The sequence below is a fragment of the Struthio camelus genome, chromosome 1, assembly GCF_040807025.1.
Source record: "Struthio camelus isolate bStrCam1 chromosome 1, bStrCam1.hap1, whole genome shotgun sequence".
Taxonomy (NCBI): Eukaryota; Metazoa; Chordata; class Aves; order Struthioniformes; family Struthionidae; genus Struthio; species Struthio camelus.
The window spans coordinates 192,875,174-192,887,456 of record NC_090942.1 but is presented as its reverse complement, the minus strand read 5'-3'; the positions used below and the strand labels follow the sequence as shown (position 1 = coordinate 192,887,456).

At 42.8% G+C, this 12,283-nt stretch overlaps 1 protein-coding gene across 1 annotated transcript; it reads left to right on the top strand.

Moving 5' to 3' along the window:
• Positions 1-1,362: 1,362 nt before the first annotated feature.
• Positions 1,363-11,850, top strand: SPRYD7 (SPRY domain containing 7). The gene is made up of 5 exons (XM_068929891.1): positions 1,363-1,568; positions 3,517-3,633; positions 6,062-6,228; positions 7,888-7,990; positions 10,808-11,850. Exons 1-5 carry the CDS (start codon positions 1,463-1,465, stop codon positions 10,903-10,905), a joined length of 591 nt encoding a protein of 196 aa, XP_068785992.1. The 5' UTR covers positions 1,363-1,462; the 3' UTR covers positions 10,906-11,850.
• Positions 11,851-12,283: the final 433 nt, after the last annotated feature.

The following is a 12,283-nucleotide window of genomic DNA, read 5'->3' as shown; positions in this document are numbered from 1 at the left end:
GGCTGATCCCGTCCCGTAACCGCCTCGCAAGGGGACGCGTGTCGCAGAGACAGGCAGATGCCTGGCCTTGGCCGCTGGGTCTTAACACAAGTTACGGCCGTCTCTGTCCCCGCTGCCCCGGCGCCGGGCTGTCAGCAGGAGCGCTGTGTCAGGCCGCCCTGTTAAGGTTTGCACATCTAAGCATCCGGAAAGGAGCCTTTTCCGTTGGGCTCTCAAAGCCCCAGCAAGACGGAGGATAGGGGCGTCGCGTGGGCCCGTCCTGCCCCACCACGAAGCGGACCGGCGTCGCGTCCTTCTCTGGCGGGCTGCCGCGATAGCCGCTGCCGCGCGGGCCAGGCACGGGCCGCGGGCAGGTCTAGAGACCCCCCCCGCCAGGGCCCGAGGACACGGCGTCCGCCGGGCGACATTGTGTGAAACTTTTGCTTCAAGGAGCCTGTCTTTTTTATTTTTTAATATTTCCAAGAAAGAAAGAAAGAAAAAAAGGAAAACGGAAAGAAGATAAATGTGGTTCTCATTACTTGGAGCCACAAATCACTGACCAGCGAATTTCCAAGAAGGATGCCGTTTTCACATGGCCCGGCACAGTAGTGTTAAAAGTTCGTTGACATGGTATCTACCATGTGCCAAGTGTGTGTGTGTGTGTGTGTGTGTGTGTGTGTGTGTATACGTATATAAATATATCTGTAGCAGAGGACGGTGAGCGTGGTTTCGAAACGTGAAGCGCACGCAGCCCGTTGTCGTGCTATCAGCTCGCAGGCTCCTGGCGTGTCTCGCTGCAGTTGTTAGACGTGCCTTTTTATTTATTTATTTATTCGAAGTAGCCATTTACTGTGATTACGTTCCACTTCGTTGCATCAAGCGAACAAGAAATTCAGGCCTTATTCCTCGATTGTAAAGGGGGGGGGGGTAAAAAAAAAAAAAAAAAAAAAGAGTACATTCCTGGCTGCCCATTCACGTGTTTTCAAACTCTCGCTGCCCACAGAAAGACAACCTTTTTAATGGGATTTTTTTTTAGGGAGCGTTTGATTTCACGAGAGCCTAGAGACAAAAAACCCTCAGGGTGCCCAAGCCAGCCTGAAAGCAAGGCGCCGTCCGCCTCAGAAAGGAAAGCTGAGGCACCGCGGGGCCGGCAGCAGCAGCGGCACGGTTACTGCGGGTGGGTTTCACGCCTGTTTTTGCCCCCGGGCCCCGTTTCTTGTAGTAATAACCCCCAACGGCCCCATTTCTTGGGGGCAGGGCGGGGGCGCCAGGCCCCGCCGGCCGTTGGGAGGGGGGAGGGGCGGGGCGGGGCGCCGCGGCGGCCGCCGCGCCGCTACCTCCCCTCCGGCAGGGGGCGCTGCGGCGCCGCCCCGCCCCGCCCGCCCGCCCTCGGCGCCGCGCTCGCCGCCGCTCGTCGGCGTCTGCGCGCCGGCTCGGCTCGGCTCGGCTCGGCTCGGCCCGGCTCGGTCCGGCCTGGCCCGTCATGGCCGCCTCCGTGTTGTGCTGCCTGCGCTGGTGCGGGGACGGCGGCGGCGGCCACATCCCGCTGAAGGAGATGCCGGCGGTGCAGCTGGATACGCAGCACATGGGTAAGGGAGGGGGGGGCAGGCCCGCCTCTGGCCCGCCAGCCGCCCGCGACGCGCGGCGGGAGGGGGAGGGGGCGCCAGGCGCGGCGGCGGCGGCCGGCGGGGGGGGCGGGGCGCCAGGCCTGCCCCGCCCCCAGCCCTGCTCGCCCCGCCCCCGGCCCCGCCCTCGCGGCCTGGCGCCTGGTGGTGGCGGCGGGCGCCCTGCCTGCCCCTGCGGGCTCGCGGGGAGCCCTTCTCGAGTTATCCCGTTAAAACTTAAAATAAAACAACAAAAAACCACCCAAGTCGCCCCCCCCTCCCCCAGCCCACAAGCAGGTGCGTGGTTTAAGCTCCGAAGGGTCAGCGAGGCCTGCTGGGGTCCAAGGGGCCTGGGCCGTCCTGAGGGGAGACATCGTCTGGGCCTGGGCCTGGGCCTGGGCCTGGGCCTGGGCCTGAGCCTGAGCCTGGGCCTGGGCCTGAGCCTGGGCCTGGGCCTAAGCCTGAGCCTGAGCCTGAGCACGGGAGCTCTTCGGGATTCCCCGTCACCGGAGGTACGGTGATCCCTGAGCTGTGGTGTTGCTAAATAAGCCCGCAGCAGCATCTGTCCCTGCTAGCTGGGGTACCCGGGCCCCGTCTACAAAGAGTCTGAACGCTGCGTTGATAGCGACGTAGTTTTGTTTTAGTCTGGGTTAATCGTGCCAGGATGAGTGGGGACGGGCGCGTAGCTTTAAAGCGTGTTCTCTCTCCTGTACTGCTGTTAATTGGTCTGACAAGCGCACTTTTGTAACTACCTGCATTAGAAGGTTATGGCTGTTTTCACCATCCAGGTACCGGTGTTCCTGGATGCAATATCTGAAAGATATATATCACAGGTTGTCAAGGAACCAAGAAAATGTGAGGCTGTTTTAGATTTGTTGTTTTATTCGTGGAAATAGTGAGTTTCTAGAGGAAATCAGAATTTGGATTAAGTTCAGTTTAAGCTGGTAACTAAAGTACGTGGCTGTGCTTCTCACTTCCAGAGAGTGTATTTTTAGAAAGGAAGGCTACCTGATGAAGATTGAAGATCCTGGTCAAGTTAGGCAAGGGACGATGGCCTAGAACTTGGGACAAAGCGGGGGACAAGTTACTGTAGGGAAGACAAATAGCAGTGGAAGGAGCAAAACCAGGTGGAGTCTTGTCCATACTGCTTGTTGAGAATGATCCCTATCCAGAAAACTGTGGGCCCAAGGGCTTTGTCGTGGAGAGAGCTATTCAGAGTCATCCGCAACAGAGCAAGGGAATGAGCTAGGAGGAAAGCAGCGTGGACAGCCAGGAGTCCAGTCCTCAAGCACAATTCTGGGCCTATTTTTATTTAATTGTGTAGGTGAACATTGATTGTCTACCATGTTCTTGACCATGACAACAATGCCTAAAGCTTCAGTTTTCCACTGAAGAAAGGGAACTTATCAGTGTCCAGTATGACAGTTTTTTTTCCCCTCTGCATTGGCAGACACGTTTCTAATAAGAGGAATAGCTCAGAGAATAATTAAATGGCTTGCAACTCCTTCAGCGTTTCTACCAAATGCGCCTGTCCTTCTGGTTGCAGGATTTTTTTTTCTCTAGCATATAGAGACAGGGTGCAGGGGTTAGGTCCTTCTCACGGTAAACCCTTTCTGGCTATATTTTAAGTTATGCTTCTGATGTGGCTGAGCAAAGGTTGTAATCAGCATGGTGCCTTAAAACCCAAGAGGCGAAATTAGAACCGAGTATAGATTTTAAATAAATAAACCTTAGTTGAAAGATGAACTAGCCTATAAACAGCTTTCCTTTTCTTACTTCAAAGCATGACCCATCATCGTAATTCTCACAGACTAATGAATCGCTCAGTTGGAGTTGAAAGAGCAAAAATGTTCTCAGTGTTTAGGGCTTTTAAGGGCTGCCTCTAGAAGTCTAAAAATGTTTTGAAGTTTTGTGGGCTTTTTTCTCTTTGCAGGAACAGATGTCGTCATTGTCAAAAATGGCAGAAGAATATGTGGCACGGGAGGCTGCTTAGCCAATGCACCTTTGCATCAGAACAAGAGCTATTTTGAGTTTAAAATCCAGTCCACAGGTTAGTCAGCAAAAATGTATGATTTTAAGTTGGAAAGATTGTCTGCTGGTAGTTGTATCTCAAATACTGAGCACATGCGTCGTTCTTATTGCATCCTTGAACTTTGTGATCATCAGAGAGTTTGTCACTGTTGTCATTGCGTAAAAGGAAATTTCAGGTTTTTGAAACTGGCTCTGACTTGTTAAAAAGGATGGTAAGTCTATTTACTGAAGAGGTGCAAGTACTAAAACACCATACTATTTTGTGTGCTGTTATCGTTATGCTTTTCAGTTAATATATTTTAGTCTTTTTTTAACTAGTGCAGTTTATCCAGCAATATCTGTAGTTCTTTGTCTACCTTTATTTGCTTTTAACATGCACTGTGGGCAAACACTTGTGCCATGTTTTGCTCTTCAACTGAGGGCGCAGCGCTTACTCAGATGCTGCCTTATCAAGAAGGAGCCTTTCAGCACACTGTTTATTTGTTCGGTTTGTGCAGGTTTGTGATGGAAGGCAGCAGGAAGTGAAAGAGATTTGGAAACGTCATGCTTTTACTAATACAGCCATCTTCACTACTACAGAGTGCACTCCAGACTTGTCTGTATTCTAATATTAAGCATGTATTTTTATAAACAGCAAACACCTATAAAAATGAAACTGTTCTTCCTCTAAGCCTATCAGGGGACAGAAGAAGAAGGGAGTGTTAGTCTAAAGATGTCTCGTTGGGCATTAGAATATTAGCTGGAGCTAACATCGTGCTTTTTGGGTGACGGTTGTCTACATTCAGTTGGATGGGAGTGCAGGCAGCATGAGGACAAATCTGTCCAAAACACCTTGCAGTCGGTTTGACTGACTGTTACTAAGTTTTAGACTACATGTAAACCCCAACACAGTCTTGGCAATTTTAATATCCTTTCTATTAGGGCAGAATCTGCTGCAGCTGTTTTTCACCCATGGTCGTTACTCACACAAATACAGTATCCATGTTCTTATACTTTAGTTTAGAAACACAGGAAGTAAACTCTGTGGTCCTTATGAGCCCTGTCCTGTCCATTCCTGTGCCCCAAGGCAGGAAAATTGTAGACCGCTTAGCATTAAGTTTGACTCATAGAAGTGTCCCTGGGCAATCTGCTTGGGCTCATCTAGCCTGACAATTAGAGAGTTTTTTCTAAGTCACATCTAAATCTTTTTTCACGCTCTGATCCTCTTCACTGTGGACATGTAAGCATTAGAATAAATTGTTGTGTGATTCTGTCTTCTGAAACTCATTTCCGTATATTTTTGCCTCTTTTTTTAGTCTTCTGCAGATTAAACAGTCCCGGTTCTTTCATTACCTCCTCATAGATCATGTTTTCTAGACTTTTAATCGTTTTTGCTGTTTCTTCCACAGTTTTTCTAATTGATCTAATTTGACTTGAGGTGCGATGCTTAACATGGATGCTCTGCTCCAACTGCAGCAGCAGTAGAATACAAGTCCTTCATCTACTGCACATTCAGTGTATCTGATCTATACATGCCATACATCCAGGATTCTTTCACAACAGTAGAACATAGACTTGTGGCTCCTTTCAGCTTGTGGTCTGCAATAAACTCCAGATTATATTCTGTGAACTGGTTACCAAGCCGGTGTTGTATTTGTGCTGTTTATTATTCCCGCTTACCTGCAGTTCTTTGCAATTGAGTGAAAGCAACTGCATACTCCTTATTTCAGACCTTAAAATCAATTCGTCAGCATCATATAAAACCTGAATAACCTTTGAAGAGTTTGCGGTCCCGTCAGGTTGGTATTGGCAACATGTTTAATAAGCACACTGTCACGTTGTCCAAGTCATTAATCTAAAGACGGCACAGTATCTGACCTTGGACATGTAATACAAAGCCTCAAACCCCACTTGAGTCATCCTTTTGATGTGACAAAGTGCTATTGATAAGTAGTCTTGAAATGCAGTTTTCTACCCAATTGCGCATTCACATTGCGGTAGCTTCATCTAGACCATATTTTCCTAATTTGAGCATTTGAATGTCGCATGAGGTTCAAAAACATTACCACATCAAGATACGTCATATTTACCATTTCTCCTTTATCCCTAGAGTTAGTCTAGCTAGCTGAAAAGGGAAATTATGTTGTTTTGACTTGATTTGTTGTTGACAAATCCATGCTAGCTGGATTTAATTTTTACCTCCTTTTAGTTTAACACAGAGAGTTTGTTTCCAGTATTTTTCTGGGAAGAAAAGTTAAACTAAGTGGTTTAGAATTCTCTGGATCCTTCCTTTTTCAAGACACGCACTGTCTCTTCAGTCTTTTGTGACTCATGGTATTTCCAATAGAACTTAACTGGTAAGATCTGCACGGCACTTGTTTAAAAACACGTTCTTTATGCTGTCCTGCTGCAAATGATCTTCAAAAGAATAACTTTTTTTTTCTCATCATGTTGACGTTCTGTTTTAGGGATTTGGGGTATTGGAGTTGCAACTCAAAAAGCAAACTTGAATCAAATTCCTCTTGGTCGAGATGTCCATAGTCTGGTGATGAGGAATGATGGAGCTCTCTACTATAACAACGAGGAGAAAAATAGACTGCCAGCAAACAACCTTCCTCAGGAGGGCGATGTGGTGGTGAGTTGCTTAAGGATTCTTTATCTTCAGCAGCTGTTCCTCGAACTTTTGTGATTTGCAGCTATGTGGTCAGATCGATCATTTCAGTTGAGTTATTGTTTGGCTTGCATTGCTCAGTTTGGGAAGTGGTGATATAAACTCTGGTTACGTTTGAATGGATCAGCAGTCTGGTTTTCAGTGGGCTTTCTTCTCAGCATTGATATGTTTCTAAAGGGGACAGACTTTACCAGTGTTGGAAAAGTAGCTTCTAATGCTCTGTTGCAGTCTGATTGCTGTGTCTACCCAACCGATAACTCCCATCACAAGGAGCCCACATTGTTTGAGGTGGGACTTTCCTGAATAAATAATATGTTAGAATGTGTTAATAGCTATGTAACATGCCCAGCTGAACTTAATATCCTATAGCTAACTGATTAATAGTTAGAAGGACAGAGCTGAGCAGAGAGAGTTCCTAGGTGACAGATGAATTGTATTTTTGGCCAAGGCCTTATAGGGAAGGAGAGCAAGATTAAACAGGGATGGGGAGGATGATTCTTACTCAGTAGATGCTCGAAGAATGAGAGCAAAAAGAGAAGTGTTTTGTGCCTTGCTGTTTGTAGTTTCTCAAAATGTTTTAAAATGACTCTGTGTTCAAAGTGTCTTGTTTAATTGCTGCCATTTTCTCAATGTTAGAGATTAATTTTTAACAATACATTGGAGCAATGAAATTTAAATCATTTCTCACCACCAGTTTTTCTTGTTAGATAATCTTGCCTCCATATAGCAATGTTTAAAAATTTAATTTCTGGATTACAGAGCCCCAGACAGCTAACGTTGACTCCTCCACCCTTTACCGTCAGACACTGCATTATTCTTTTAATCCCCTTCTGAAATTGTTTTCCTGGAGGGTTGCAGGCTCTTTTAGGATTTGGTCAGCCCATTTAGTCTGAATAGCTTAAATTGAACAAAAAAAGTAGCAGCTGTCTTACTTTGCGAACTCTGCAGTTTTCTTGAATTTCCTTTTATTGTGTTCTCTCATGGAAATAGATTTCTGAAGTAGTGAATAGCAACACAAATTGTCACACTCAGCCATACCAGCAGCAGTCAGAAAAATCATTTAGCTAACAAATAATTTATTACCTTGCTAGTGTTTGCTTTCTGCTCTGTAATCCGCATGTTTATAGTTCCGTGTATCAAACTGTGGTCTGTTACTGCTGGCAGAGAAAATGAGCTCAGGGAGGTTTTCGTAGGGAGGGATGAACAGATAAACTGAATTCATAACATCATTAAAATTGTTTCCATAGGAAAATATAAACAGACAGACTGCAAAGCTGCTTAATATTCAAAATCATTGGAAATTTTGTGATTCTTTAACATGGTGAAAAATAATCTGGGAATTTGCTTTGTAAACTGTCCTTGGATACGATATGCAATACTGTACTGCGTCCCAGCTGAATGAGCATTAAGGAATCCTGAGTATTTGAAAATAAAAATGTTATCATTGATTAACGTCTAGCTCTTTGCAAGAATATTTTAAGACAGTTTTTCTGTCATGCTGTGGTTTGCATAATAGTGTTAAATTAACCTGCCTGTGGGTAAGAAAGCTGGAATACGTAGCAGTTTTCATTGTATAAACATGTTGATTTTTTTTTTTTTCTGTTAATGTTCTCAACTTTGTAGGGCATTACATATGATCATGTAGAATTAAATGTGTATTTAAATGGGAAGAACATGCATTGTCCAGCTTCAGGAATCAGAGGGACTGTCTATCCAGTGGTATATGGTAAGTCAAAGATTTGCAAACCCTTTCACAGTATACACAGCATCTTTGTACTAAGTCTGTCTCCTGAGCTATGTATTCTTCTTCTTACTTACATGAAACACACATTTTTCCAGTTACGATCAATCACTAATTTATGCATCTGCAACTATTAATTGTGTGGATATATGGAATTAGGAAAACACAGTAGTATGTTTTCACGTCATTTTTAATGATGCTTAATAGTTAGAAACAAGGGCACTGCTTACTGACTGGTTACAAAATAACTACATCCAACAAGCTGCCGAACTTCCTAGAGTCCAAAAATTCATGAAGTGGGAAAAAAAGAAAGAACAGAAATCCACCCTGGTGTAGACAAGTGGGCTAATCCAGCTTCTCTCTGAAGCTCGATATTTATGTCTGTTAATTTCACATACTTTATAAACAACTTTGATGTCAGATATTGGTAGATTGTGAATTGCTGTTTGAATTTTCTTTTGAATGTAATAACTTTCATGTAGTAGTAGTACAGCTGCTTGCTGTATAGTAGTGCAACTTATTGCTCCTATTACACATTGATAGCCAGTTCTGAAATCCAGCAATCGGTGAGTGAATTGCGGTAGCTGTTATGCCAGCAATCGTCAGTATGACACAAGAGTTTTGAACAAGAAACAAATACCATATGCAATTAATCTCAGCATAGGCAGTTTAAGAAAGAATTTATGAATTATGGAAGTTGGAATTTGGCCAAGACATATGTTAACAATTTACTCTTCTTTAGCTTGGCGGTGTTTTTGTAGTTCCCAAGTAGTCTGAATACTGTTTAACATCTCATCTGAAAGACAGTACTTCCCCTTGCTTTGTGCGTAATCACACTAAACTCTGGGTTGGCTTGTGACTTATGGAAAATGATAACTGCTCGTTGAATTCCCTGTATTACACCTACAGCCATCTCCAGATTATCTTTATTCCTTCCTTGGCTTTGTGTAAGGACTGTCCTCTTCGAGACTTGCTTAGCTCTTGAGATGTCGTTGCGCTACATGTCGTGGATGATTATTTCATTTCATGATTGCTAATGAACTGTTGGCATGTTCCCGTTTATGTCTTGACACATTTTTAATGTTACAGTTCATGAACAGGAAGCAAATACTCTAGATGTGCTGTGGTGCCTCTGAAGTGTATAAATTCCTCTGACAGCTTGCCTCCTCCCAAGCTATTAAGAGTGAAAATTGTTCCATATTGTAATTCTATGATCTGTTCTGTATTGTCGTTTTGTGATCTGTTCTTGTACCGCATGATGGCGCTGCTAAAATGCAGTGGCAAATAGTGGCAGGCCTGCAGCACTGTTGTTTCTCCTTGTGTCAAAAATTCAGCGAGCTGGGGGAGAACAGATGCTGTGTGGTAGTTGATCTTTGCATCTTCCCTTTATTTTGGAAATGGTGTCACATGGTGTAGAGAATGCAGGTTGCTCTCAGAAAATATTTGGTGGCATTTTAGCCTATTGCAAATCCTTGTTTGCTCAGACTATAGGAGTCATGTGCCTGGAGAATGCAGTGACCTTTTATTGCCACTCTTATCATCTTCTTTCACAAGTGGGCATAATTTCATAATAATTTTCATATTTCCTATGTATTACTGTAACAATTGAAGCCTGCATTTGCATGGCACTTACTTGGTACGAATTTTAAATATAAATGTCCTTACTTTAATGTTGCTGCTTCTAGTCATGTGAAAGTATTTGAACATGGAGAAGAGAGTTTCCCAAGCATCAGTTCAATCCATAATTCAGACCAGAGCTATAGGTATCTTTTAGAAGAAACACGAATGAGTAAACGAACAAGGTATCGAGCCTGAAAATGTGGAACGGAAAAGTGAATTTGCAGGTTGCTTGTGCATAAGTGAGATGCAAGGTTAACACCACCACAGAAGTGGTGCAGAACTGTGCAAGTGCACTACCAGGAGTTTTAACTGAGCCTGGGAAGGAAAAATTCCTATCTTGGCTCTGAGATATCTAAATTCCAAACCAAAATGTGGAGATGAAGCTTTTCTATTTTGATCTAATGTTCCTATCGTATCAGTTTAGGTCTTGGAAGATCTTAGAAGGCAATGTCTTTGAAAGAGATTGTTATTTTTTGACTGGTTAGGTATTTCAGTTTGCTAAGGCAACGCTTGAAAGCATTGCTGTGAAAATCCTCAGCAGTTTTATTTTAATCTTCTACATTGAAGGCTATAACACTTTTGTTTCAGCTGATGCAGAGGGTCCAAAAATGGGAGAGGTGCTGTTTTTAAAACACTTTTAAAAACACTTTAAAAAGCAGTGAAGAGAACTCTCTTGGTATCACAGTCTAAAACAGATGACCTGACATCTGTAGCTATTGCAGACAGCTAAAACCCTGTAAGCCTGCAGCAAAATTAGGAAATAGACAAAAATATGCAGCTGAGGAGGTACAACCCTGCAATGTTTATCTAGTAGCGTCCTTGATTTGTCGATTTCGAGAGAAATAGAGTAGAAAATTTAGGAAGAATTGTCTGAAGCCATGCTCGCACACTCAGTGAAATCAGAGTAAACATTCTCAACGACTTCATCGGGGACCATTATAGACAAAAGTAAATAGCGGAAAAGAGTGATCTGCTCTTCTTGGGTATGTGTGTAGGGATTTAGCTAGTTTCCTAAAGAGATTTTTTTTTTTTTATTGTGTAAATGTAATTGATGTATTAGAGAACATTCTTCATGATTTGAGCATAGTATTTTGACGTATATAATCTAGTAAGGTAGTGTCATAGAGGATCAAAGTGTAAGTGTTCCGTCTCTAATTCCTTCTGTTTGGTTGTCTTCTGCAGTTGATGACAGTGCCATTCTGGATTGCCAGTTCAGCGAATTTTATCATACACCTCCACCAGGGTTTGAAAAGATCCTCTTTGAGCAGCAGATCTTCTGAAGATCTTCATACTGAAAAATTGCACCCTGCACTGTTACAGAGCTTTGTCGTCTTAAATAAAGCTTCACGTTACCTTTAGGAAACATACCTGTATTTTTAGTAAGTACTGTTGTCTGCAGAACGAATGCATTAACTGCAACACCAGATGACTGTGTTGTAAAAGGCTAGGTTTCTGACAGTGTTTTGTGGATGAAAATCATTTATTCAGGGCAGGGTTTGTTTTTTTTTTTCTGATTTGTACTTGGTGCATAAGGAAACCAAGGGATATTGTTGACATCAGTATTAAATTCGGTATTTTGAATCAATTTGAGCCCTGTAAAGCAAATAGTTCTTATGCACATGATAGCTATGGAGATTGATATTTCTTAGGATTTTTCCTGATTTTTCCACACAGAAGTTATGTACCTTGTTAAAAGGAAGCACTGTGTTTCTAGTCTGTGATTTGGAATTGCGGTGTCCTGGTTGTGCTCAATGACTAGTAATACGATGGCATAACTGGCAGCTAGATTTTTTTTTTTCTTTTGCAAGGTGTAATTTATCCATTTCCTCGATCTTAACATGGCAAATATAACTTAGCATTTCTCCTAGCTTTTCATTTGCTTTGACTGTGACAAATAATATGACGCTGTTTAGTAATTGTTCAAATGTTATTTTGCTGAACCTTAAAAAGTAAACCTGAGCGCTAGCTATATTTTTGAGGACCATCATGCTGTGTTACTCTGGTAGCAGAGTAAGTACAGATTGCTCAACTTGGGTATGCCAAGAGACAAAGTGAAGGGTATGAGATGTTATGTGAAGCCTTACATATAAACTGTAAATCAGATTATTCTTTTATGAAATATCTTATTTAATTTCTTTATGAATCATTTATAAATGATTAATGGCTAAGACATTGTTCTAAAATGTGATGCCCATAAATATAAATTATTCTCCTCTTGTCGTGTATTTAATATACTTCCTAGAAGAATTTTTATTGTAAAGAAAATCTTCATACTGGATGTTTGTTTGCGTTTTGGCTGTTCCTGGGTTAGTGCGTTTACATGAATGAATAACTTTATTTAAATATTTTTAGCAATTATCTGAATCTGAAATTTTCAAATATAAACAACTTTCTCTAAGCCTTGCACCTTATGATTTTCTACATCTGTTTTAAGAGTCTTTTCATTCTCAGAGGCCCAAATTTTCTTACCTTTTAGCCTTGCTTTCACACAGCAACATGAAGTAGAACTTTTTAACCCAAAAGGAATGATTCCCTCTTCAGCATTATGATACAAAGATAGGGGAATTTGGAGTGCAGTTCTGTAGTCTTCCCTTGAAATGTGTTCTGCCTGCTGTGGTCAGAGACATCACCTACATTATAGGAAAGATTCATCTTTGA